Genomic DNA, 26379 nt, shown 5'->3' with positions numbered 1-26379 from the left:
GAAATTGAACTTCTCTTTCCTTATCTGACTAGCAGGATCGAGACACTTCTCGGTCACGATTCCCTTATTCGACCGCATTATTATCCTAGAGCGTCCTGTGCTACAAATGCTAAAAACGTTGAGGACCACAAGAAATAAAGTTAAGCAACTGGGTCAAATTCTAAAAATGCAAGCTTTCTGTCCCTTGCCAGACAAAGATTGGGATGTTTGTTTGTCGAAACCTGAATCAAATGCCTTTTAAATGGCAGCTGCTATATCATCACAAACAGAACCACAACATTGTTCAGAGACGAGTCGGATGAATACTGGATAGACCGCACTGTCACGGAAGGGATCTCTTCAAAGATTTTTTGTGATGATCTCAGTTACTATGATGTCAAAAGCGTGATGCTGTCACTCTGAGCCCTTTATGTTACAAGGTTTATTCATACATTCTGTTCTACTGCACCCCTTTTCCTTTTAGATGTTTAGGGGGCCATCATCAGTACTACTATATCCTTATCCGAATGCAATGACTTTTGCTTTTGTCTTCGCCCCACCTCACAAGCAAGGTACTTGTCCATTGTGGCTTTATTCTGCTCAAGCTGTATATATATCCTGGCTTGTGTTATCGTACAAGCACACAAATCACTTCCCACATCACTTACTAATTTGCTTGTTGCTACTAGCATGGCAGGCGTCCCGGCTCCTTCTCATCTTCCCAGGGCACAGCCAAGGGGAGGTCACCGGATGTTTGCAGCATCCGATGACAGTGCGATGATGAAGCAGATTCAAGCAACTCATACTCCTGATGGCCGTGAAGTCGATGTCAAGCCCATTCTTGGCCTCATTGAGAGCCTTTTTCGCCATGCTACTCCAGGCATTGATGGGGCTTTGAGTGTAAGTACATCACTATTTTCTTTTGGCTCTCTTTTGCATTCTGCCTTTATCCTGGAAACGAGAAAAACATGAAAAACTGTATTCTGAGAGCTAATGAAAGTTCTCTGAATTCTGGAATTATACAGGGGAAACATGGAGCAGAGGAGGCTAGTTCGGAAGAGAAGGCCTATCTGGCGTCCTTTGATAGTGTCCTAGAGGGATTGCCTTACATCATACAAAAAATCTCCTGCGAGGTGATTTTTGAAGGCTTGAACTCAAAACTGCATATGTTTCCTGTCAATGTCACGAGGACACTGTGTAACTGTATGCTGAAGTTCATTTTCACGTCACCAGTTGGGAACTGAGATAATCTTTCCACGAAAATGAAAGGCATTGATAAGAACAATAAGGAATTAGCCCGGGTGGTGAACTGTACTTACTTTTAATTCTTCATGTCATTTAAAGATGGCGATTATTTCATGTTTTGCAGTTATCATGCAAGTGCAGCGGAGGTGGAGATGCCCATGGAACCACAATGGCTATATTCAACATGATATCAGCCTACTCCTGGGATGCAAAAGTAGTATTGGCACTGGCCGCCTTCGGAGTGAACTATGGAGAGTTCTCTCTGATGATCCAGCTTTACTCCAGAAACCCCCTTGCAAAATCAGTAGCTTTGCTTAAGCAATTACCCGATATGATGGTGCACTCGAATGCCTTGAAAACACAGTTCGATGCACTCCACAATCTCATTGTTGCTATGGTGGATGTGACCAAGTGCATTATCCAGTTCAGCGAGCTACCACCTCAGTACATTGCATCTGAGACGCCCCCACTGTCAACTGCCCTGACCCATATTCCCACTGCAGTCTACTGGACTATCCGCAGCATCGTTTCTTGTGCTTCACAAATTGCTAGCCTGATAGGGTTGGGGAACGAGTAAGCCAAGGATCCTTTATCTAGACAAAATGATTTTGATACCATTTTGAGATGATGTTTCCCTTTTTGCGAATTGATTCAGATACATGCCATCAACCACTGAAGCATGGGAATTATCCAGCTTAGCCTACAAGATCGGTAGCATATACGACCACCTTAAGAAGCAACTCGCCATCTGTTACCAACATATAGGTGGGACATTCATTCTTCATCTTGAATCTTTTAAACTCGAGAAGTCAAGTCATATAACTAGTGTATTCTGGAGGATGCAGATGAAAAAATGCATTTCGAAGCTTTCCAGACGCTGATACGCCTGTTCGACAGGAGTCATATGGACAATATGACCATTCTCAAGCATTTAATCTGTCTCAAGGACGACATACATCCGCTGGTGGACGTTAGCAAAAAATCAAGGGTTCGGTCCTACTTCCTTTTACTTCTTCCTTCCCATTATTGTACTCATTGGCCTCGATCTAGACAATATCTATCCACAGAAATATAACAGCAATTCTCTCTCGTTTCACAACAAATAGGTCAGCCTCGAAGTGCTGAGAAAGAAAACAGTGTTGCTACTAATATCAGATCTCGACATTGCCACTGAAGACATCGACTATCTCCACCTCATCTACAAAGAACCTAGTGCAAAGCCTGCGAGCCAGTTCGAAATAGTGTGGCTTCCAATTGTCGACATCGATCCAAGGTCAGCTGCTTGGGATGTGAACCATCAGCAGAAATTTGAGGCGCTGCAGAGCATCATGCCATGGTACACTGTCCACCACCCTTCGATCCTTGAACCGGCCGTGATCAGGTACATAAGAGAGGTGTGGCGTTTCTCGAAGAGGGTCATCATAGTAGCTCTGGATCCACAGGGGAAGTTGGCGAGTCCCAATGCCCTCCACATGATCCGGATATGGGGAAGTTTAGCCTTCCCTTTCACTAAGGAGCGAGAGGAAGCGCTGTGGAAGGAGGAAAGTTGGAAACTTTCGCTGATCATCGATGGCTTAGACGATGGGACTATATCGAAATGGGTACAAACTTCATCCTTAACGATCTTTTTTTCTTCCGGAGCTATTCTTAGATATGCTTTCTTAAAAACACACTTAAAAGAGGCTTTGGCAAACAACCTTTGTTGAAGTAAAAATTTTCCGAGATGAACCACTGATCAGGCTTTATTTTCCTCGTAAAATGGAAGCCACAGAGGAATTAAAAGAGGAGTGAGACATTTGATTTTGTAACATATAGCAACGAAGATCCGATTACCTCGCCTAATACTACCGCTAGAGAAACTAAGCACTGCCAGGGACAACTTTTTCCATTGAGGAAAATGAATTTCCCAGTATAAAGTAGCCCCGCATTATTTATGGTAAATATAAGCTGTTCCATGTCCTCATGCGGACACATATTGCATGTTAGCACAATGTGCACAGAGTATTCGTGTCGGTAATTAATATTTCTGCATCTGATCAGACGGAACAAGGATCATACATTTGTCTATATGGAGGTGAGGACCTTGGTTGGATCAGGAAGTTCACAAACGCAGCCAAAAATGTCGCTAAGATTGCTAATATCCCGTTGGGAATGATATACTTGGGAAAGAGCAATGCCAAGGAGCGAGTGAAGAGAATTGCAGCAGCGATCACTTCAGAGAATCTGAGTCACTGCTGGAAAGACCCCAGATACTTCTGGTTCTTTTGGGCAAGACTCGAGAGCATGCTCCACTCGAAGTTGCAACATGGGATGTCCACTGAAAATGACCCAGTAATGCACGAGATCATGACGATACTCAGCTACGATGGGAGTGACCAAGGATGGGCTATTTTCTGCCATGCTGCGGAACCAACGATGGCGAGAGCCAAGGCCAAGAATGTCTTGGACAGCATGGAGGAGATCAACGACTGGAAGGATGGTATAGATGAGAAGGGTTTCATTCCTGCGCTGCAGGACCATCTAAGACAGAAGGAGATTGACAGTCCGCACCACTGCAGCCGCCTGATCCTGCCCGGGATCGATGGAGGAATCCCAGAGAGGGTCGTGTGTGCAGAGTGTGGCCGCGTTATGGAGAAGTTCATCATGTACCGCTGCTGCACCGAATAAGCAGAAGTTCAACTCTGGTTGCTTGGGTGCGAAGGTATCTTCTGGTCTACCATCTTGAGCTTATACGCAAGATTTGGTTGTGGAAGATAGCGACGCGGGTCAAGACATCCAGTCTGGTGTATTGTTCAGGCTCCGGCTTTCTTGAAATTTATCCGGTTTGTCGCCTTTTCTTTTTTTTCCCTTTCCTTTTTCAGTTTCCTTTTGCGGTTTCAATGGTGTTCTGTTTCGAAGCGCTTAGATGACATCTTGGTGTATGGCTTGGCTGCAACTTTTCTTGTACTCTATGAAGATGTGCAATTGTTATGTTCAATCTTGCTGTTTTAACTTCCGTTAGTCTACTACACCTTTGCATTGGCTTCACTTCAGGACAGGCTTCCAACTGAGCAGGCAACTGCTGCAATTTCATACACTCGAACAAAACCCATGCCATGCATTGGGAAAATATCTTATCGCACCAAAAGGTCAATCATAGTTTTCTCCGAACGTTCTGCAACATCCTCATTGATAACTTCAAAACTCATTAATAATATTCTCCTTGGACTTTCTTCTCCTAAAGTCGGTCTTTTCCTGGAAATAGAAAAATAGCATAAGGGCAATGCTTTTCAACGCCATGCTTCAGGTTGCAAATTTGGGTTAAAGAAAAGAACACGGAGAAAACCCGAAAAACAAAAGAAAAGGGAAGAAACGCAGCAACTGCCATTAACTTTGGTATGATATTTACTTGAGCATTTTAACATTTCGATAGTGCGGAAAGACCATTGGTCTTGATATATATATAGATCTCGGAGCATAAAAAATTGGATAAGATCCAGCACCTTCCTCAAATGTGACGAAAGATCACACAAAAAAAGGTTAGGGTTGGTGAAAGAAACTACCAAATGAATATGCAAAGAATCTGGATTATGAAGTGAAAGACAAGTTAGTCAGAAGTCTTCGCAATGACAGTTTCCAGCAGCTGCAGATTTCAAACTAAAAATAATGGTGACAGTCTTTTTCTGGGAAAGTTCGTCGTGGAAAAATAACCAATACAATCCAAGGAAAAAAGACCGAAATAATCGAGTCAACGATTGGGGACAAATTAGTCAACCGCTACCGGTCGGGAGGTGGGCCCCGCGCGGGTCCTTTCATTTCTTTTCAATTTTTTTTTTATTAATCTTTGACGTTTCGGACGCGGCTTGGATTTACTTAAATTAGCACGAAACCATGACCGTTTCCAACCTCCTTTCCCCACCACTTCGTCGCCGCCGCCGCCGACGCCGACGCCGACGACGCGATGGCCCTCGCCGCCGCCGGATCCCGCCTCGCCCTCCTCGCCGCCCTCCATCTCCTCCTCTTCCTCTCCGCCCACGCCGGACTGAGCCTCGACCGCTCGGACCTCCGCTCGCTCGCGGACGTCCAGGCCGCCCTGGGCATCATCACGGCCGGCGAGCGGAACAGCTCTTCGACGGCGGCGGCCGCCCCCTGCCCCTGCAGCTCGCACGGCGTCGTCTGCGAGCGGCGGCTCTCGAGCGGCGGCGACGGCGGCGCCTACGTCCTCAGGGTCACGCGGCTCGTCCTCAAGTCGCGACGGCTCCAGGGGTCCCTCTCGCCGGCGATCGGGCGGCTCGCCGAGCTCAAGGAGCTGACCTTGGCCGACAACGAGCTCGTTGACGGAGTCCCGTCTCGGATCGCCGACTGCAAGAAGCTGGAGATCTTGGACCTCAGGAACAACCGGTTCTCCGGCGAGGTTCCGGCCGAACTCTCGTCGCTCGTTCGGCTTCGCGTGATCGACCTCTCTTCGAATGAATTCGCCGGGGACTTGAGTTTCTTGAAGAATTTCCCCAACCTGGAGATTCTTGCTCTGTCGGGCAACCTGTTCGCTGGGAAAATCCCAGCTTCTGTACGTTCGTTTCGGAACCTCCGGGTGTTCGATGTTTCTGGGAACGATTTTCTTGAAGGCCCTGTGCCGGTCTTGGAGGGAGTCGATGTCGAGCTCCCTGATTCTGGGATTCCAAGAAGATATGTTCTTGCTGAGAATTCGCTCCCTCCAAGTACGCGACGCAACGCTTCTGCTTCTGCTTCTGCTTTTGCAAAAGCACCGGCATCGCAATCCCCGTCGCCATCGGGAACGGGTCAAGAGCCTCACAAGAAAAACAAGAGGAAGTCGGGTAGGTTGGTGCTCGGGTTTGTGGTAGGAGCGCTCGCCGGCAGCGTATCCGGGTTCGTCTTCTCGCTGCTGTTCAAGCTGATCACTGCGGCCATACGAGGTGCAGGTAAGAAGCAAAGTTTTGTGCTCTTCAGCTCTCAAATCAAGAGACCGGAGGACTTGGCTTTCCTCGAGAAAGATGACGGGTTAGCCGAGCTGGAGATCATCGGAAGTGGCGGATGCGGAGAGGTGTACAAGGCTCAGTTACCTAGCGACGGCATGGTTATTGCAATCAAGAAGATCATTCAGCCCCCACAAGACACGACGGAGCTGAACGAAGATGATAGCAAGGCGCTGAACAAGAAAATGCGACAGATTCAATCCGAGATAAGAACGGTCGGGCAAATTCGGCACCGGAACCTGCTGCCTTTGTTGGCTCACGTCCCCCGTCCAAACTGCCACTACCTTGTCTACGAATTCATGAAGAACGGGAGCTTGCAAGATGTGCTGACTCAGGTCTCGCAGGGAAGCAGAGAGTTAGCTTGGCCTGCAAGGCACAGGATCGCCATAGGAATCGCGTCGGGACTCGAGTACCTTCACATGGACCACAGCAGGCGGATAATACATAGAGATCTCAAGCCCGCGAATGTTCTTCTAGACGATGACATGGAAGCCCGAATCGCAGATTTCGGGCTCGCAAAGGCCATGCCGGATGCGAAGACGCATATTACGACTTCTAACGTGGCCGGGACTGTGGGGTACATCGCGCCTGAGTATCACCAGACGCTCAAGTTCACAGATAAGTGTGATGTATACAGCTTTGGCGTCTTGCTGGGAGTGTTGGTGATGGGAAAGATACCGTCGGATGAATTCTTCCAGCGCACACCAGAAATCGGCCCGGTCAATTGGCTGAGGAAAGTGATGACTTCGGATAATCCAAGCGAGGCCGTCGATCCAAAGTTGATCGGCAACGGATACGAGGAGCAAATGCTGCTGGTTCTGAAGATCGCTTGCTTCTGTACTCTGGACGATCCGAAGCAGAGGCCAAACAGCAAGGATGTCAGGTGTATGCTGTCTCAGATCAAGATGTGAAGTGCTGTCCGTCCAACGATGTGTTCCTCAAGAAATCTAGGTTCAATTATGTCAATGAAGCCGCTTAGCTAGCCATCCAACTCTTGCTTTGTATTCCGTCTGTAAGATCAATCAGCAACTCGTCAAGGATAGTAGCAGCGATGACGATGCTATGTACTCTAATAGTGCAGCAATTTTGCGATCTCTTTGTACTCTTCCATCAGAAAACACCCTCTACTCAGAGTGGAAAACTTGTATCTTCCTTGTTTAGACAGAAATTGTCAATAAGTAAACGGTTGTGCTAATTTCAAAATCGCGCCAAACGCAATCTCCTATAAACATACTCAATTGTGTCACATTACTAACTGATACTGACCACAAAGAGCAGTAGGCACCAAATAGGGATTTTTCGAAAAGCATGTCCATCCTCTGGCTGATTCGAATTTGCTTCTTGGTAAAGAAGACTAACCCAAATGGAAACGACAAAGGATCAAGCTTTCTCTCTGTGAAAAACTGGTGGGGTGTCCATATCAGAACAACCCGAAGAAGATTCCTGACCAGTCAGGAATCACCTCTGCCGTATCAAGCAGGCAAAGATGCAGGGGAGGTACCATTTGAGGTGGGGACTACCTATCCTCTTAAGGCTGGCGGAATGGGCCCATGGGCTTGTCTCAGTGATGGCCCAAGAAGAGGGGACGTATCCGGCCCAACGCCTCCCTGGCCCGCTTTCCAGGGACGGGCCCAACCTTCCATTCCAACGTCACCATCTTCTTCTTCTCCTCCTTCTCCTCCATCTTCCCCTGACTTCTCCATGAATATATCCCTTTCGTGTCCAACCAACCCTACCGCGATCGCAGGCGATTTCCCGGCCCGATTCTCGCCCGGCGTGAGTGCGAAGCTTCTCGTGCTCCGGCGTACGGAGCTGCTCTTCGTCCATTCGCAGCTCGGAGCTCGACCTCCCGATCGGCGGCGCTTCCCATGTACTTCCGCTCGATTCCCGCTCGCGTTTGATTGAATCAAGATCGAATTTTTTCGCTGATTGAGTTATGGGTTTCGGCGAAGCCGGGCTGAACGTTGGCGGATTTTTGGATTTGATTCTTCAGGTCGCAGGAGGAAGCGGCCGTCGCGGCGATAAGGCATGCCCTGAGGGCCCTGCGGAAGCGGCATTTGGTCGAGGAGGGCGCCCATGGCCCCGCCATCGCCGCTCTCTCGAGTCCGATCCTCTCTCAGGTCCGTCGCTTCTTGAATTCGAAAGTGCACGCTTTGTTGTGTAGGTTTGGGTTTGATCAAATTTCCAATGTGGATGCGACTGTAGTAGTCAATGCGGAGAAGTCAACTGGTATAGTAAGATTGCATCTTTGTCATTTGAATGGCCATTTTGAGGGTCTTAACCATAGATCATGAGTGTCTTGTTGGCCTGGTGGATATTTTTCTTTTGAGTATATTGCCATATACTTTGTTGCCCAGAAGCAAACTCCAGATGCCCAGAAGGCTTATATTGTTGTAGTGTTATTTGTCGTTGATGTAATTATTGGTACCGCCAGATTGATGCGATCAAAGTTTCATCACTAGATATTCTTTTGATTTTCTCTGGAAATAGATTGAGTTGGTCTTGTCTCTGTAGAGTTCCGAGTGGAAAGAGAAGGCCGAGACTTTGGAACTGGAGCTTCAGCAATATTATAAAGCTCAATCGCGACTGTCAGAGCAGCTTGTGGTGGAGGTTGCAGAGTGTAGGGCATTGAAATCTCTACTGCAAGAGAAAGAGGCTGGAATGAGTTCTCTGCAACTGGAGTTGACTGACGCAAGGTTCTCTTTACTTAGTGGCTTGTCATTTGATTCCGAGAATAGGTCTGGCAGTGCTTTCATGGTTGAATGGGGGTTTGACTTCTCAGTCCATATGCTGCAGGAATGAATGCTCACAATTGAAGGCAGAGTTGGAAGAGAAATTTAAAGCTGTAGAATTGCTTATAAGTGAGAACCAGGAGCTCAAGCGGCAACTGGAATTCATGACTGCAAAAGCTAAGAATGCAGAAATTGAGAATAAGATGTTAGTAGATCGATGGATGTTACAAAAGATGCAGGATGCTGAACGCCTTAATGAGGTAAAATATCCTTCAATAAAATTGATTGGAATTGGCACCTTGACTTCTTTCGAAAAATTTGATTGATCTACACTTACGGTTTTTGGGATTCACTTTCTCAGAGCTGATGCTTTAGTTGAAATTTCGGAATACTAATTATTGTAATTTATGGTATTGATATTTATTATGGGTTTATGTCTCTGGCTAGTTTCATTCATGTCAGTAAAGTGCCAGTGTACTGTCATTGATACTGGTTTTACCCTGCATTCAAGTACATCTCTTTTCTTTTTCGATTCTCTCTTATGAAGGGAAAATTTTCTTTAGCCCCAAGAAAGTTGTCTGTATACGGCAAGAGTGACGTAATAATGCTGTATGTTGTTCTTCCTCATTTGTGTTGCTATCAGAGAAAGAAGGTGATATCTAAAGTCCCTTTGTTTGCTGCATGCATCAGAGTCAGCTAAGTATATCATGTTTGGAAAGAATTATTGGTCGTAAAGGAATCAGTGAAAGCTTAATGAAACCCCTTGCTAAAGAATTCTTATCAAACTTCTGAAAGCAGTATTCAATGAGAAATGGAGGCACATAATGGAGCTGTGTTGAGTCTTAGAATGCAGACAGAAGATTGTTTGAAGGTTTAGAAACTCCGGCTTCTTCTGTGTTGTGCTCTTTTAGTTGGCTTTAGACATCTTGATCTGACTCCATATTGTCTCATGATGTTTTTCCTTTGTTTCTTTAGTTTTTCTTTCTTTCTATTCTTGTACATTTCTGATGTAGTAGAATTCTTGTTTTACTAAAATCCTTTATTAGTTATAAGTATAAATGCAATAGTGTTGAACGCTTCCACTCTAATCTCTCAGAGTATATACTTTTCTTCAATTCTCATGAGGTCCTGTGGCTGATTCGACTTTAGTCAACTATTCAGGCAAATGCACTTTATGAAGATATGGTAGACCGCCTAAAGGCTAGTGGTTTAGAAAGTTTTGCCAGGCAACAAGTTGATGGTGTGGTGCGCCGGAGTGAAGAGGGTGCTGAATTCTTTGCTGAATCGACTGTTCCTTCTTCATGTAAGCATAGGATTCATGCCCATGAAGGCGGGTGTGCTTCTATAACATTTGAGTATAACTCTGGTAGGTTGATTAGTGGTGGACAGGACAGGACAATAAAAATGTGGGATGCAAGAACTGGATCGTTGAGTCGCACACTTTACGGTTGCCTTGGTTCAGTTCTCGATCTTACTCTTACGCATGATAACAGATCTGTCATTGCAGCCAGCAGCTCAAATAATTTGTATGTATGGGATGTCAACTCAGGACGTATCCATCATACCTTAACCGGCCACACCGATAAAGTTTGCGCAGTAGATGTAAGCAAGTTTTCCAGCCGTCATGTAGTGAGCGCAGCTTATGACCGTACCATCAAAATTTGGGATTTGCAGAAAGGTTACTGCAGTAACACAATCATGTTTCCCAGCAACTGCAATGCACTTAGCTTCAGCATGGATGGCCTTACTATATGTTCTGGTCATGTAGATGGCAACCTTCGTTTGTGGGATATTCAAACAGGGAAGTTGCTGAGTGAAGTTGCCGCACATTCGCTTGCTATCACGTCCATCTCTCTTTCGCGAAATGGAAATATGGTTTTAACCAGTGGAAGAGACAATTTGCATAATCTATTTGATATGAGGTCACTTGAAGTTTGCGGGACATTGAGAGCTACTGGGAATAGAGTTGCCTCTAACTGGAGTAGGTCCTGTATCAGCCCAGACGACAGCTATGTAGCTGCTGGGTCTGCTGATGGAGCTGTTTATATATGGTCTATATCAAAAGGTGATATTGTGAGCACACTGAAGGAGCATACTGCTCCCGTACTCTGTTGTTCGTGGAGTGGTCTTGGGAAACCATTGTGCTCGGCAGATAAAAATGGAATTATTTGTACATGGACATAGTGGTTTTGCTCTCATACATGTAAATATGCCTTGGTGACCATGGAATTAAATCCCAGCTGGGACGATCTTTTGTTCATCGTCTCCGTCCAGGCGGTGCTTGCTTTTCCTAATTATTTGAGCTGCTTCCTTGGAATATATAGTCCAAGTGATTTATCTTTACCGTGCATTTTGATATTGGTTCACTCTCACCTCTGTATATGGGCCTAATGCTGGGAAGAGCTATCTGGAGAAGCATGCGGATAGTTGGACGGATATCTGTAAATAATGGCTTGTTGAAGTTTCTGTGATTCCTTTACTTGTAAATAAGATGGGACTTACGTGCTGCACGATAATTGAAATTTATTTGGTTCTTTTTCTGTTGTCGGTAAGAATTTGTGTCATGCAATAATTTTTGCTTTAATGCTGTCATTATATTGGATGCAGCAGATTTTCTTACTTGTCTAATTGTATTTGAGCATGTAAAAGTTTGCAAAATGAACTTGTGAAATTGGCTTGATTGCCATTTTCACAAGTTTGGGCTAATCCCACGATTGGCCACTATCTTGAAGTTCATTGCTTTGTCCACGCTGCGTCGATAGGCAGCTGATACTCAGTTTAATGCGCGGCCTGATCGAGTGCTTTATAACCATCTTAGCAGAAGCAGAAGCTAGTCATCATGATTTATTGGAGGTTCAATGGCTTCAATTGAAGAAGGAACAGAGCTCCCTACTCTTGCCACGATTAGGGGATTTAACCATTTGCGATTAACACTTTTAGTACTGTAAACAGCCGTAGTGATTGATGATTAACTATCAGAACCAAGTGTTTGGGATAAGCTCTTCCATCATCGGCCAATTCACAATGCTGGATCATGACAAGAACTTGTTCTATAAGATGCCCTTTACTACAAGTTCCTAATGTACCCAAGACTCAAAATCTAAAAGTAGAGAGCGCCAAATAAGACCACGATGAGAGTAGTCACTTAAGGAGAGAGTTAAGCGTTCAAAAGCAAATAACAGATTGACGAAACATATCAACCCAGTGGCCAAGCCAAAGCTACGGACACTAGATAAGACATTATTATTGCACCATCGATTGCAGGAAGAATTCAACCATAGCATCTGATGGGGTCAGTGCAACCCTTCTCGGCGGACTGTTTGTCACCTTGACGGCCACCCTTCTGGAGATACTGCTGGTGGTACTCCTCAGCTCGGTAGAACCTCTTCGCCGGGAGGATCTCGGTCGTGATCTTCTTGTCCTTGTACTCCAACTGCTTGGCTTCCAGGGATTCCCGCGCAAGGCGTGCCTGCGTTTCATTGTAGTAGTATATCCCCGACCGGTACTGCGTCCCCACATCACCTCCCTGATGCAAATTACAAAGTCATCATATAGTCCGTGAAATCTCAGGATGCAAAACAGAAGATTGTGTCTGATTCTTGATTGGAACTGTTCACTTTCCATCCTAACTACCTTGCGGATGATGCAAAAGCTAGCCTAGGAGCGGCTAGTTTATGGGGGATACCTCAACTTCTCACCATAGTTACGCAAATTAACACTTCAAACCGCCGAAGCCGGAATGAAACACTCCGATAAGAATTTCGAAGCAAACGCACAGCTTTACAGTCAGAAATTTTTCAAAGGGTCTCCAAGAATTTTAGCAGCATCCTCAATCCAAGAATGAAGCACCAAGATCATCCCTTGCCCGACGTGTGCCTAGAAATGACCTTCTCGAGTACTTACGTTCAAACACTAGCCGATCATCTAACGTAGGACCAGACCAACATCTGCTGGCACGACTCTGTAGTCCAGACTCCACTATTACTAGGAATAAGCATATCGGACCACCCGAACCGAGAACTGTCTGGACCAGCCGGTTTGGTCCGGCTTCCAAGGACATCGGCCCGGTTTCCGGTTTCATAAAAATCAAGAACCATCTTTTCTTAATTCCACGATTTCAAATGGTAAGAAATTCTGATCTTGAAATTCACCCAAAAAAAAAAAAAATTCTGATCTTGAAAGCGAAAGATTACGAACGCCCTTTTACCCATGTTCTCGTTAACATCCATCTAGTCCGAAATCTCATCCGAAGTCAAGAAAGAGAAACGGGGAACAAACGAAAGAAAGAAAAGCAAAAGCAAAGACGAGAAATTTGACGACGATCGGTGACTGGACCTGGCGATTCAGCGTGGTGGGGTCGTGGCGGGACCAGAAGAGGGCGAGGAGGTCGGCGTAGGGGCAGACCGCCGGGTCGAACTGGACCCGGACCACCTCCACGTGGTTCGTCGTCCCGGAGCAGACCAGCTTGTAGGTCGGGTCGGGCGCGTGGCCCTGCGAGTACCCGACCTCGGTCTTGACCACGCCGGGGACCCGCTGGAACGCCAGCTCCACCCCCCAGAAGCAGCCGGCGCCGAACTGGGCGAGCTCGTGGGCCGGGTTGTCGGGCCGGTCGAGGTCCAGATCCAGGGCCGGGTTGGCGGAGGAGGCCATGGCTGCTGCAGGTGCTGCCGCGGGGAGCGATGGAGAATGGAAGAATGGAAGGAGCTGAGCGGGTTGGATTCGGTCTTCAAAAAGAGATTTTTTTTTTTTTTCCTTTTAAAGCGGAAAAGGATGATTGCAGGACGAGCGAATGAGATCACTGATTCGGGTCAGATGCGGTGGAAGTCCGGCAGAGTATTTTATGGAATTTCATTTCATTTCCTTTTTATTTTTATGAGTATGGATAATTGGAAATAGGTAGTAGGTCGAGACAGGGTCAACGGAAATGTGGTCCATCTTTATAGCCAACCGTACGATCATTACATGTGAGGTTGGCATGAAACTTTTGAGTCGATAAGGGAGATGCACCTAAGGGTGTGCAAAAGAATCGGACCCACTCGGACCGTTCAGAATCGGATCGAAACTGCCTGAAACCGGTGGTTTTTATGGAACCGATGGGTATCGATCAGTTGCCCATGGATAGATCCATCCGCCCGCCCACTCAAACCTAGGACTAATTATATTAAAATAATATATTAATTTTTAATTTAAAAATGAAATTATAAATTAACAAACCCAAATCAAATAATTAAAAAATTAATCAAAGTGGGAAAAAAGTCCAAAGCACACCTTGACAAAACATCGAGCAATTGGTGGGCAAAAAACAAGCACGTGAAAAAGCAGAGAGCTGCAGGAGGAGGATAAGGTGGGCTAAAAGCAAGCACGTGAAGAAGCAGAGCTGCAGGAGGAGGAGGAGAAGAATAGGTTAGGCGACGAAGAACCAACAAGTTTGGTCGAAAACCAAAGTTGTTTCCCGTCAAAATCAGAGCTTTCGAGAAAATGATATTATTATTATTATGAGACCGGTTCCATGGATCCACCCGAGAATTGGATTGGAGCGGCAGTTCGATTCCCGGGTGAATCCGTGCAACTAACGGGTAGATCATAATTCTAATTTTTCGGAACCGGTCCTTAATGAGCAGTTCTCGGTTCTAGGTTGGGAACCACTCACCCGGACCATGCACACCCCTAGATGCACCTGATCCGCACGAAACTGTATTTGAGCGAAATTTGTATGTATTGAAAATCCTATGGATTTATGATGAATGTTTTTTTGTTTTTTTTTTCTCGTAACTCTCAACAAGTAAGCATTTTTGATGCTTTCAAGTCTCAATGTCGAAAAATCTATTTCTAAGCCAAAAAGTATGAATTTTGTTATGTGCTAATAAATTTCAATAGTCTTGATAAGTGTTGAAAAATCATTAGTATAAAGATAATTGATGACATTTTTCGATTAACTTATCATTAACTTACCGATATTTTAATAAAATGGCCAACTCTTTTTATAGCTTGTTAATTAGCTATTTTGAGAATAAGTTGCCAAGGTTTTTTAGCTATAGCTCATCAAGGCTTTGAATTTAACAACTCTTATAGTAAATTGTCAATCTAAGTTAGAGTGTTCGACAGATTTTTGTCAAATCAAATTACCAATTAATTTTGGATTACTAACTCTCACTTAAGTCAAGCACCAATGTTTAACTTAACTTTTTTAGTTTACCAACTATAACAAAATTTCATTTACCTTAATCAGTAACCTATACATTTTTTTAACTTGTTTTAGAAATTACCAATTGAGATTGGTAATTACTTGCTAGTTTATGCCCGTCCCAATACTAATCGAAAAAAATGATTTCATAGATATATCGTATGTCGTAATTCGTGAGCCAAAATTTAACTCAATGTGAGAAGCGGACATAGTGATAATCGCGTGCCGTAAATTTAAATTATGCTAACTTGATGTGCTTTTTTTTTTTTTTAGCGCTTTGGTAGTATTTTAATTTTGGATTTTCAGGGAAACGGATTTCAAATATTCTTTCGGCCATACCATAGGAAACGAGCCCGTTTCGGTCTCATGGACGATCCATCTTCCGGCCCATGATCCAGCCCATGGTCAAGACGCGACACCATTAATAAATAAACAAATTAATTAAATCCAATTCCGACAAAAACTCGAACTGAATCGACACACCAGCGAACTTCTCCTCCCTAATCCATACCATTTACACAGAACCTAGGATGCCGGCAAAATCTGCCGGCGCCATTTCTGAACTACTTGCCGAGCTTGAAGCTTCTCGTTCCTCCGCGAGCGCGACTGGATCTGCTGAACATCTCAAGGACTTCCTCAGGCCGCCTCCTCCTCATCATGGCCTGCGACAGAGACGACATGGCCTTGGCCGACGCCACCTTCCTCGCCAGCAGCCTCCACCGCGCCCCGTCCTTCCTCTTCTCCCGCTGCGATCTCAGCTTCAACTGCCTGTACAAAGCGACAATATTAGATTATTCTATTAGCGCAATTAAATATTAAATCACGTCGTCATCTAATAGCTTAAACTTTTAAAACAATCGGTAATTGATAATCGGTAGCTATAATTCATGGGTTTTTGAGCCCCTCGTGGATTACCTGCAGAGCGGGACCTTGCAGGAGTCGGACTGGTCGCAGACAGCGGCGTGCAGCCGCAGGAGCCGCCACACGCTCTTGCACCCGCCGCACCCGCCGCTCACCCGCTTCCCGCACGCGGCGAAGTGGCGGATCAGCGTCTGCAGCCCCTGGCATGTGGCGAACTTGCCGCACGGCTCCTTCCTCGCCGTGGCCGGGTCCGCGTCGTGCGGGCCCACGGTCGTGCACCCTTCCGTGCAGATGTGCTCCAGGCAGTCCATCGCCTCGCTCAGCTGCAGGTACAGCTTCTGGTCATCCCTCTGCCTCTTCGTTCTCTTCTTCCTCTGTCATATTTTAATCAGATTTAGTCACCAATTTTTCAGTTATTCTTCGCACCATTCGCGATGTGATCAACGGCGAATTCGCGTACCGATTCCGATTCGTCGATGAAGTGAAGGATGTCGAGCTCGAGCCAGGGGTCGTGGTGCTGCAGGAACCGCCAGCCTTCGGTTTGCTCGACGGCCTTGAATTGGTGGTGCACGAGCTTCATGCACCGCAGCTCGAGCTCCGGCGAGCTGCAGAGCCTCGACAGCTGGAGGAGGTCCACCACGCTGTCGACGATCAGCCGTTGACGCAGGCTCTCGACGCATCTCTGCTTCAGCTGGGGGACCGAGTACACGTGGGCCAGCGCCAGCAGATGCACGTCGTACTTCTCCATCTCCTCCTCCGTGCACCTGAAATCCACGGCATTCACGGTCGCCTCAGGACATAAAATTTCCTTTATTTTTCTTTTTCAAAATTCGAATTCCTTGTGTGATTTTTCTAAAGCTGGCAGAACAAATGAACTGGCGTTCCTGGGATCAAGACGACTGACCTGGAGGAGTAGACGAACTCGATGAAAGCGGAGACGGCGTTGCATGGAACGCCGAGAATCGGGACGATCTTCTCGGAGCTCCGGCGCTTACTGGGTCTGTATATGAGGTTCTCCAATACCGGCGACACCGACGCCTTCATTTTTCACAGCGTCAACCCCCAGATCAGACTCGAACCAATCACCAAAAAGCGCAAAAACCATGGTTTCAAGAAGAAGGGGAAGAAGAAGAGCTGACCAGAATTCCGGTATGCGCGGGGATGCGCCGGCCGCCGGAGGTGACGACGAAAACGTCGGGTTCGGGCAGTTCCCTGAGGAAGGATCGCTTGGCCCGCGCGGACGTCGGGCCGGCGAGGCCGCGGGAGCCGCCGGAGGGGACGGCGGGCGGCGGGGCGGGGCTGGTTCGGTTGCTTTCCATGCGAAGAATGATTTGTCTGTGATGAGATCGAGATCGTGGGGTGACGCTGGCCTCGGTGCGGGCGCATATTTATGGTCGAAAAGGGAAACGGAGAGACAAAAATCTGATGCATTTTTGGAGCGACGCGGAGACGATGTGGTTCCGACGTGGCGTTTTGCTGTCACCTGGTGCGATGCGATCCACATCTCTATCGATAGTAGCTGGCCCAAAAGAGAAGAAAATTCAATCCGGAATTAAATATACAATTCTTGTGAAATTCCAAATATGCCCCTGCCACGCTGGAACCGAGACCCGAGATATTACTAACTTTTCTTCCCTTTTGGAATCTGACGTGGACAGGATAAGCCATAAGGAGGAGCCGCGTCAGAAAGCCCCGTGGGGTCCACCTTGGTAGGTCGGCGTGTGATCTCGTTCTTATCCTCCCCGCCACTCGCCCTCCTCCCTAAACAGAGGGAATTTACGGAGCGCATGCCAAGTGGCCAGACACGCTCGACACGTGGCGGTCGCCGGTGCTCGAAAAGCTTTATGAGTAAGAATTTTTCTTTTGGCCGTTTTGGGAACGTCCCAACCGGAAACGGTAATATGTCGGAACCGACTCTGTCGTTGGAGGTTGGTGATTGGAGGTTCCACGTAGTTGCGCCGCGGCGCGTGGTGCTGGACGTCTTCCCGGAAGGAGAGGGTAGGTTATATCATAAATAAATTATCCGCGTACTCCCTTTTTTTTTTTTGTACATTTATTCCAACTGCTGTTTCTTGGAAACTTAAATGACAGGTTCTCTAAATTCAAAAGGGTTTGTGGCGCTACTGTGAATCTGGTGAACCGTACTGTTTTTCTTATTTTACTTTTAATCCCACACGTGCCAATTGATAGAGCGAAAAGAAATTTCTAAAGGATTAAGATGCGAATTTGTAAGTTCAGTTATTGGGAGAAAAAAGGGGACTTAATAAGGGTATGTTTGTTTCAGACGAAGCTTCATAATTTTTAAGGAAATTATTTTTCGTCTTTGGATTAGAAAATTCATTTTTCCCATTGTAAACATGCATATTCTCTTAAATTGTGAATATTTTTTGTTAATTGATCATTTTTAGTAAATCAAATACATGAAAACGAGGAAAACTAATTTGCCAATTTTTTTAATCGAATAAACACATCTTAAGGCTCAATTTGTTTCGAGAAAATAAAATGAAATGGGAAAACATTTTCTAGGAAATCATTGTTCTAGAAAAATGGCATTTTCTTCGTGTGTTTGGCAAAAATACAAAAAAGGAGTTGAAAATTAATCTCCATTGATTTGTGTTTTTTCTTAAGGAATGCATTGTCTTTTCTAGAGCGCTTTGTTGCTTTGCTTGATTTCTATCTTTGTTTGTCAGTTATATGTTGAATTGATGCCTCTCCATTTCATGTGAAAAATTGTTTAAGCAAGGTCATTGCGATGTTAAGTCATATTTCTTTAAGAAATTTTCACTAAGCATTTAGTGGGGCTTGCTATAACAAGCATCACTCTCCGATTCGATCATCCAGCTCCAACCACGTCTGTAGAATCAACAGTGGAGAGCAAATAAATAAATGATTTGTACGTATTTTGTCCTCACAAGAAAATGGATAGAAGCATGGACTAACGAGGCTCAACAAAATCCAATATATATGTTGGCGACGGATGAAAGGCTCCTTCGGGTTTGAGATCGAGCGGGCCTGAACTCGGGCCTGGCGGCCACAGTTCCCCGTGCAATAGCTGCAAGTGAAGAAGAGGAAGATGAAAGAAAAGGGAGCGGCCTATAAAGCTCGCAACAACGGCAATGACTGCTGAGAGGCTGGGGTTGACGTTCTTGCTTCATGGAAGATCAGTCATTCCACTCGGACTTGCTTAAGGAAAGAAGTTACTTTGGTAATCCCGCTTTCACTCGGTCAACGAGACCTCCTCTGTGTTCTTTCCAGAAGTTACTTCCGACATTGTAAATTAGGAAGTTATTTAGCTTGGCTTCAAACTCCATATTTCTTATCTAGGGAAGTCATTTCCCTCTGACGAGCTCATTTCCCGCACCAAACACTAGAAAAGGAAGAAAACATTCTCCAGACAAACATAGCCTAAGCAAAGGTGAGCTTCCAATGTTGGCCGTCGAAGTGGCATCCAGGATCAACGTAGCTAGAAACCAAACATTATTCGAGGAGAATACAAAGATTTACATACCTGATTTGAAATCTATTGTTTTTTATGCGGAATGACGACGATTCGACGCTCAGATAATCAACCAATGCTCAAGTTTTTCTCCTCTATGACCCTCAATTCCTAACTCGATGAGATTGCCACTCACGGCTTATCTTATGTGAGGTGAGAGAAAATTCATGGAATAATGAGGGCTAGAGGAGGAATCTTAGCATTATTTATAGAGTTTTAGATGAGCCCTATTATCACAAGTGGGGCCCAACTCGGCTCACATAAACCAAACCCATATTCGACTATTAAGAAAATCTTGTGCTTTATCTTATTAGACCAACTCCATAAAACGGTCAATTACAATCTCAATTAATGTAGCCTATAATAAAAAAATAAAAAAATAAAAACTCTTACATCCAATGCTGGGGACACCGCCGATGAACTTCATATCAAAACTTACGAACCAATTAAACTGACCCACATAACCTTACATGACTAGGCACTCCGCATAAATAAATGAGGCCGATACCTGAATGACTGATCATGGTCCAGAAGGCCTGAGCAGCTCATGGTCCAGAAGGCCTGAGCAGCCCAATTCATTTCTTTATCCGAGGGTCATTCAAGATGACCCAATTCGAATGGCGTATCCACAAAGCCCAACCCCCTCTTTCAGACCGCCAAGTCCCAATTCGTACTATGCCCAGAAAAAAAAGTCCCAATTCGTACTAGGCCAGTACACTGTATTTTCTCGTACAACAGGCGATGGCGACAGCCGTGCCCTGATTTTCGGGAAGCTTGTCGCTGTCCACGACGGCCTTTCGCCCGCCCCCATTTCGGGCCCCGAGTCAATGCACCAACCGAAACCCAGTCGTCGTCGAGGAGGCTCGTAGGGCATGGCTGGTCGGTAGGCTTGGGCAGGCCCGCATTCCATGCGGCCGAACTGACAGAATTCCCCGTCATCTCCGCTGCTACCGCCGTCATCTCCGCTGCTACCGCTACTCCTCTGACGAAAGGCCTTGTCCCTGTTCCTGTGAAGTCTCAAGCCTCGTTAGCAGCAGCATCCCACGTTCGTTCACTCGCTCCCCTCGCCGAGGTTCAGTAAAACGGGCGCCCGCGTGTGATGAAAGCTTGCGTTCTCGGCAACGTCCGCTTTCCTCCTGCTTCTTCATCATCGCCATCACCGTCTGCACATGTCCTGGCCGTCAGATCTCCACCAAAGATAGGCCTAAATTCCCCCCCCCACCCATGTGCTGCATGTGCATGTGCCCCCCCACATGCGTGGACCCGTCTCGCGATTTGACCTCATCATTGATTACCCCACCGATTCCCCATAATGGTAAATCGAATCTCCCTGATTTCGCGCATTCTCCGGCGTCCCCGTTCACACCGGTCGCGTCTTGATATCTGTGGCCATGACCCGTGCCTCGCGCTCTTTTCGTGGAGAGAAGTGGGCAAAACCCTCGTCTCAAATGGAGAAATTATTCAGTAGTTAGAGTCTCGTGTTGGAGGAGGATAAAGACGACACTTGGCCTTTGTCCTTTCCAGATCATCGTCAAAACGAAAGACGAGAGAACTTGAATTGCTTGAGCCTCGGGAACGCTGAACATGCGCTGAGACTTGGATGAATAGCTGGCAACGATGATGAGTCTCTTTCGTGCTGCGTCCTTCCGCACCCGGCACATGCACGGTGTCTACCACTTACGGAAGAAGTTAAGGGAATTATTGGAGGAAATGAGGTGAAGGGAGATCAGGGGCTTCATCATTTGAGGTTATATCCGGGATTATTTGCCCTAATCGCGGACATGCAATCTCCACGATATGCTTGCCGCCGGAAAAAGAGAGATTGAGCGGGACCGTTCTAATAACGACAGTCGAGCATCAACAATATAAGCATCTCAGGCTCGTATGATCTAAATTCGTACAAAGAATTTCAACCTAAAGTTTTCCGAAGGGAAATGTACTAACCTAATCACCTTGGCCCCTTTTCAAAATGAAGGGTACATTAGAATTTCCATTCCAATCTTGCTGTTGTTCATGGTGGTGGAAAATATAATATTGGCAAATTTGTAATTAGAACTGAAGTTTTCGGTGTAATATGAAATAGATTATCATTCTCGATCATATGACGCCACAAATCTTATACCTTTATACAATGTATTTGAGGACTATCCACTTTTTGCCTCATTATAAAGGGTATGCTCTCGGTTTGAAAAGAATAAGTAAATGGCTTTTACCACAAAAAGAAAAATTAATATCATTGATTGAGTAACTAATTAGGGAGAATTCTTTCAACACCGGAGAAAGTGTTAAATGAATGTGTCGCATATACTAATCCACATCCGGACCATTACATCTCATGCGTCCCACAAGGGGTGTCTAGCGAAATTCGACAAAATAAAACGCTCTAGATGCAGTTAACTACGGATGACATCCCCTTTCAAATTATTTTGCGCTAACGCCACCAATCAAGGAAAGCAGGGCGGGAAAGAGAAGCGCATCTTGTTTTTTAGCGACATGTGATTTCCTTCGAAAACATGTCTCTTTTCACTTTTCCTTTTCCTCCCTTTCCCACCCTTTTCTTTTTTTTTTTTTTTTTTTCACAAGTCCATTTCCACGACGGTCAAAGATTGAAGCTCGGGGCTGGCGGACTAACTAATGAGGAAAAAAGAAAAAAGAAAAAACCAGAGCGAGGACAGGGTTAAATCTGTCCCGCATCAAAAGAAGATCAATCATGGTCCGAAATCAATCCAGCCCCCGCCCATTTGCTTGCCTCCTGATTTTGTCGTCAACTCGAATCTCCTCCCCTCCCTCCTTCCTCTGAGAAACGAGAAACTAGAAACTCTGGCCACACGTCTTTTCTTTCATCGATGGCGTACATCTCCCAATGGGTATAGTCATTGTTGACCACATGGAAATAGCCATGCCTGCATCTGCAATTGTGCCAAGAGAAAAAAAGAAAAAGAAAAAAGGAACAAAGAAACTACCCTGTCAGTGCTGGCTGCACAGATTGAAAAAAAGGCGAAATGGGTCGTTGTTGTTAGTTTATGACGTACCTCGGCATTCTCTGGGCAAGGCCTTCTCCGAAGTGGTTGAAAGCAATGGTGACCTGCATGTTCTTGTCCTGTATGTAGGAATCGCTGTGGCCGAGCAGCATGACCTTGTCGTGGTGAGTTATGTAATTGGTGGAGATGGTAATGGCGGTGGAGCCGTGGATGGCGTCGACGGGCCCGTCCTTGCAGTTGGACAGGGAGCAGTGGACGACCCAGATGTGGCTCCCGCCGAAGATCGACACGCCGTCACCGTCCGATACCGTCCAATACCGTCCGATATCGTCTGCCTTCGCATAATTAAGTCTTGCTCTCCTTGGCTAAGCTTGATTTCAACTCATTGCAAGAGCAACACCATAAGGAACTTGGCAACCTGATCAGGTGAACTTCATGCCAGCAAGTTTGAAGTAGCTAGATGTTCTAAAAACACTAAATTGTCATAGATTGATTAGTGTAATTGCAATCTATTTTGAACTAAAAATCATTTGCTCATGTCAATGAGTGTTAAGCTCTTTGGATCACTGGTCCAAAGTACTTTCTATAATTCCATCATTGATGTGTTTGCCTTAAACGGGATTTGTTGGTAAACTATAGATGGTGGAAGGATATAGATATAGAGAGGGAGTTTGCATTTGCTAGAGATAGGCTTAGGGAGGTGCATGTTTGGATGTTAGGAATTGATTTAGAGCTGGAGTACGAGATCGCTAGAGGAATAGTAACCAAAATGATGGTCATTCTATGGCACATTGGAAGAATTAGGACTTTTCACGGAAGCAATTGAAAGGTACAGTTGGTGTTCGAGACTTTTCTCAATTTACCGATTCTAAATTCACTTATTTTAATTTGGCCAATTGTTGATTAGGATCAAGGTTTATATTTTTTAAATTGGGACTTAGGTGGGATGTTGATGCCAAAGAAGGATTGCCAAAATGCATGCAAGTGTTTTACAAGACACTTGATTTTTAGGATGAAATTGGCAACGGATTGACTAGAAAAGAAAGATCATACCGCCTATTCCATGCAAAAGAAAAGGTAAGCTATTTGACGTTACATCAATCAAATGTGATTTTTATTCTGTATACTTGACACAAAATACTAAGCTTTTGGATAAGGATGAAAGGCTGTCATATATCTAACTCCATCAACTACATTAAAACTCAAATATTGATGTAGCTTTTACGTTTGATAATGATTTCTTAGATGAAAATTCAATTGAGCATGTACTTGGCTGAGGCCAAATGATTCCACCAAAACCACGTATCGACAATGGAGGACTACATGCCTGTTGGATTAATAAGCATTGGTAGTCAATTGGCGTTTGTGACAGCATTTTTGGTAATGGGAGATATTGTAACAAAAAATACTTTTGACTGGTTACCGTCTGAAGACCCCAAGATAGTGAAGGCCTCGCAAGTAATTGGTTGGCTTATGAATGACATTGCTGGACACAAGGTATACAAAAGCTATACTAGTGAACAACATCATCTTATCTAAATCTTTCTCATAGGTTTTATCAATAGGAGAAAAATTAATTTCAATGATATATATATATCTTTTTTTTTGTAGTTTGGTAAGAGAGAGGTCATGTGGCATCTTTAATAGAGTGTTTCACAAAACAATACAGGGTTAAGGAGGATGAGACAAAGAACAAACTCTATAAACAAGTGGCCAATGCTGGAAGTTCATTAAAGAAAAGCTGCGTGGTCTGACTGCCGTTCCCATGGTACTCCTCATGCGAATTATCAATCTTGAAGATGAAACAGATCACCACGTTCATGCTGGGACCAATTTCAAAGAGTTTGTGGCTCTTCTGCTCGTCAATCCATGCCAATGTGATGGGTCAAGAAGAACAAGTTTAATTACCAAGCCGTCATCCATCCTGGCGGACCTTTCCGAACGATTTGAATTGTGTGTTAACACTTGATCAATGCTCTTTTCTAGCCTGAGAAACGCCCCTCTCTCTTTTTCCCTTCACCCCTTTTTTTTTTTTTCTAGTGGGTTTCAAATAAAATAAAACAAGAGGAGTATGTAAAAAATGCGATGCTGGAATATATGAATGTTTTATAATGTGTGTGGTTCATTTTCTTGATCAATATCAAAGATATTTTATTTGATATATGGTTGTGAAGGTCTCAGTTTACTAAGAAAAATTACCAAAAAGGTCTTAAAACCATTGCAATTGTGCTAATTCAATTTGAATTTTTTTTTTTGGCCAATTAAGTTCTAAATCTTTCCCATTCATACCTCCATCCAGCACTAATTTGGCGCTCCCCACACTGACGAGGCATTTTTAAAATAACATTTTATTACTTTTTAATTTTTTTTTATCATTTATCATTTTTCTTTTATTTTCTGTTTTTTTCTCCCTTTCTCTTCCTCTTCCTCTTCCCCTACCTTTAGCGTTGGCAAAGGTCGCCAGCAGTGGGTGAGGGTGTCGTGGCCCTTGCTCGCAAGGGTGTTGTAGCCCTCGCCTATGGCTGGCAGGGGCTGGTCGGCAACCCTTGCCAACACTAAAGGTAGGGGAAGGGGGAGGGACGAAAAAAATAAAGAAAATAAAAAAAAAAAAAAAAAATTATAAACAAATCAAAAATATTAAAATATTATTTTAAAAATGTCGTTAGTTAGTATTGGTAGTGCCACGTCAGTGCCGATAGCACCATGTTAGTGCCCAACACAATATCTAATGCATGTTCTCATTATTCTAATTGGCACGACAAACAATTGGGTTAATTCTTATTTGTCTGCCCCTCGTAATTTCATGGTTGTCTCAGTCAACAATCTGTAATTCCTTTTGTCTTGGTCAACATCTTATACTTTAGTTATGTATTTTCTTATTTGGATGTCCGAGCCAAAATTCCACCTCCCATTTCCGATTGTACCGAATTCGGCACATGTGACATCGCATGCTCATTTTCCGTTGATTAGTAAGTGCAAAATAATCAGTTCCGTTTATAAGGTGTTAACTAAGACCGTAACTCACATGGACGTTCTTCCTAAGCCAAAGAAATGTCTTCAAGAATCAAACTTCAATCCGAGAAATCTAGGTCAGTCCGATTGTATGTTTGGTTTTCTTCTGGCTCATTTTCATTTTACGGATAGCAAGAGCCAAAAAAAGTTGACTGAATGTGACTAAACAAAGCTCACTTGTGATTTAATCTGCAAGCAATTGATATTCAATTTTTTTTTTTAATGGGTTAGATAGGTAGGCATCTGTACTTGATTAGCTCAAGGACCATGGTGGACAACTTTGGCACTATCACTTGTATTATCATTTTCATATGTTCGAGCACTGTGTGAATTATATAACTCTCATCATCGAGTTCCAGTTGAGAGCAAAGGCCTTAAATTATTTACTTTTATCTTTCAATGTGGCAAGGGTAGCTATTGGTTATGCGGTGTCTTGTTGTATTTTTGCAATGAAAAGGACGTGTTGGAAGACGAACTTATGGTAGACACAACATAGATTAGGGCATAGCTCGTTCATAAAGATTATAGACGTGCGATGCATTGACCCACGGTCATGGTCGAGGTTATTGAGTGACTCGAAGATCGCTTCACCAACAACCTAGTGGCTGGTAGTTTATGTATTAGGTAAGCATCTCGTATTAGTTCAAGGACCGTTTGACGGAAGCTTATGTGAATACGACTCGATCGATGTTACAAGATTGTTAAGTTCATAGGGAACTCATAGATTCATGGTCTACGAAGAAGATGTTCTCGATACCGCACAAGAAAAACTCGGTGTCCATGGCTTTCTCCACTTTTGGAATCTGACGTGGACAGGATAAGCCATAAGGCGCCGCGTCAGAAAGCCCCGTGGGGTCCACCTTGGTAGGTCCGACGTGTGATCTCGTTCTTATCCTCCCCGCCACTCGCCCTCCGA

The 26379-nt window shown here is 44.9% G+C and overlaps 5 protein-coding genes and 1 long non-coding RNA gene across 7 annotated transcripts; 4 read left to right on the top strand and 2 right to left on the bottom strand.

The window, feature by feature from the left end:
• Positions 1 to 607: 607 nt before the first annotated feature.
• LOC104417333 (protein SIEVE ELEMENT OCCLUSION B) lies at positions 608 to 4215 on the top strand. The gene is made up of 7 exons (XM_010028634.3): positions 608 to 879; positions 1005 to 1112; positions 1349 to 1797; positions 1880 to 1989; positions 2070 to 2212; positions 2331 to 2825; positions 3265 to 4215. Exons 1-7 carry the CDS (start codon positions 670 to 672, stop codon positions 3889 to 3891), a joined length of 2142 nt encoding a protein of 713 aa, XP_010026936.2. The 5' UTR covers positions 608 to 669; the 3' UTR covers positions 3892 to 4215.
• An 894-nt stretch (positions 4216 to 5109) lies between these two features.
• LOC104434236 (leucine-rich repeat receptor-like serine/threonine/tyrosine-protein kinase SOBIR1) lies at positions 5110 to 7400 on the top strand. The gene has a single exon (XM_010047209.3). The coding sequence runs from the start codon at positions 5165 to 5167 to the stop codon at positions 7106 to 7108; it is 1944 nt and encodes a 647-aa protein (XP_010045511.2). The 5' UTR covers positions 5110 to 5164; the 3' UTR covers positions 7109 to 7400.
• Positions 7401 to 7880: 480 nt separating this feature from the next.
• Positions 7881 to 11548, top strand: LOC104417315 (autophagy-related protein 16). 2 transcript variants are annotated; one of them, XM_010028617.3, is made up of 5 exons: positions 7881 to 8067; positions 8191 to 8317; positions 8712 to 8893; positions 8994 to 9189; positions 10079 to 11548. In XM_010028617.3, coding segments are annotated over exons 1-5 (1542 nt in total). In that variant the 5' UTR covers positions 7881 to 8065; the 3' UTR covers positions 11114 to 11548. The 2 variants fall into 2 exon arrangements, with proteins under 2 accessions (XP_010026919.1, XP_010026927.1); XM_010028625.3 differs by having other exon boundaries at positions 7882 to 8067; positions 10091 to 11548.
• Positions 11549 to 11902: 354 nt separating this feature from the next.
• LOC104417304 (peptide methionine sulfoxide reductase) lies at positions 11903 to 13735 on the bottom strand. The gene is made up of 2 exons (XM_010028610.3): positions 13265 to 13735; positions 11903 to 12455 (listed from the first exon to the last, which is right to left on the bottom strand). Exons 1-2 carry the CDS (start codon positions 13577 to 13579, stop codon positions 12201 to 12203), a joined length of 570 nt encoding a protein of 189 aa, XP_010026912.2. The 5' UTR covers positions 13580 to 13735; the 3' UTR covers positions 11903 to 12200.
• A 1799-nt stretch (positions 13736 to 15534) lies between these two features.
• LOC104417293 (BTB/POZ and TAZ domain-containing protein 1) lies at positions 15535 to 17352 on the bottom strand. The gene is made up of 5 exons (XM_010028600.3): positions 17114 to 17352; positions 16879 to 17012; positions 16435 to 16738; positions 16029 to 16348; positions 15535 to 15881 (listed from the first exon to the last, which is right to left on the bottom strand). Exons 1-5 carry the CDS (start codon positions 17291 to 17293, stop codon positions 15677 to 15679), a joined length of 1143 nt encoding a protein of 380 aa, XP_010026902.2. The 5' UTR covers positions 17294 to 17352; the 3' UTR covers positions 15535 to 15676.
• Positions 17353 to 23237: 5885 nt separating this feature from the next.
• Positions 23238 to 24565, top strand: LOC120290835. The gene is made up of 3 exons (XR_005548466.1): positions 23238 to 23528; positions 23697 to 23948; positions 24121 to 24565. It is a non-coding gene; the product is annotated as an uncharacterized LOC120290835 (long non-coding RNA).
• Positions 24566 to 26379: the final 1814 nt, after the last annotated feature.

Source organism: Eucalyptus grandis, chromosome 2 (genome assembly GCF_016545825.1).
Source record: "Eucalyptus grandis isolate ANBG69807.140 chromosome 2, ASM1654582v1, whole genome shotgun sequence".
NCBI lineage: Eukaryota > Viridiplantae > Streptophyta > Magnoliopsida > Myrtales > Myrtaceae > Eucalyptus > Eucalyptus grandis.
This window is presented reverse-complemented; position numbering and strand designations above follow the sequence as displayed.

Excerpts from the sequence above, each read along its gene's own strand:
- LOC104417304 (XM_010028610.3), bottom strand. The coding sequence starts at position 13,579 with ATGGCCTCCTCCGCCAACCCGGCCCTGGATCTGGACCTCGACCGGCCC. Across the intron at positions 12,456-13,264 it reads CCACCACGCTGAATCGCCAG|GGAGGTGATGTGGGGACGCA; the intron begins GTCCAGTCACCG and ends AATTTGCATCAG.
- LOC104417315 (XM_010028617.3), top strand. Across the intron at positions 8,318-8,711 it reads CGAGTCCGATCCTCTCTCAG|AGTTCCGAGTGGAAAGAGAA; the intron begins GTCCGTCGCTTC and ends TTGTCTCTGTAG. Across the intron at positions 9,190-10,078 it reads ATGCTGAACGCCTTAATGAG|TCAACTATTCAGGCAAATGC; the intron begins GTAAAATATCCT and ends ATTCGACTTTAG.
- LOC104417293 (XM_010028600.3), bottom strand. The coding sequence starts at position 17,293 with ATGGAAAGCAACCGAACCAGCCCCGCCCCGCCGCCCGCCGTCCCCTCC. Across the intron at positions 16,739-16,878 it reads GAGTTCGTCTACTCCTCCAG|GTGCACGGAGGAGGAGATGG; the intron begins GTCAGTCGTCTT and ends CGTGGATTTCAG. Across the intron at positions 16,349-16,434 it reads TCATCGACGAATCGGAATCG|AGGAAGAAGAGAACGAAGAG; the intron begins GTACGCGAATTC and ends AAAATATGACAG.
- LOC104417333 (XM_010028634.3), top strand. The coding sequence starts at position 670 with ATGGCAGGCGTCCCGGCTCCTTCTCATCTTCCCAGGGCACAGCCAAGG. Across the intron at positions 880-1,004 it reads GCATTGATGGGGCTTTGAGT|GGGAAACATGGAGCAGAGGA; the intron begins GTAAGTACATCA and ends GGAATTATACAG. Across the intron at positions 1,798-1,879 it reads CTGATAGGGTTGGGGAACGA|ATACATGCCATCAACCACTG; the intron begins GTAAGCCAAGGA and ends GAATTGATTCAG.
- LOC104434236 (XM_010047209.3), top strand. The coding sequence starts at position 5,165 with ATGGCCCTCGCCGCCGCCGGATCCCGCCTCGCCCTCCTCGCCGCCCTC.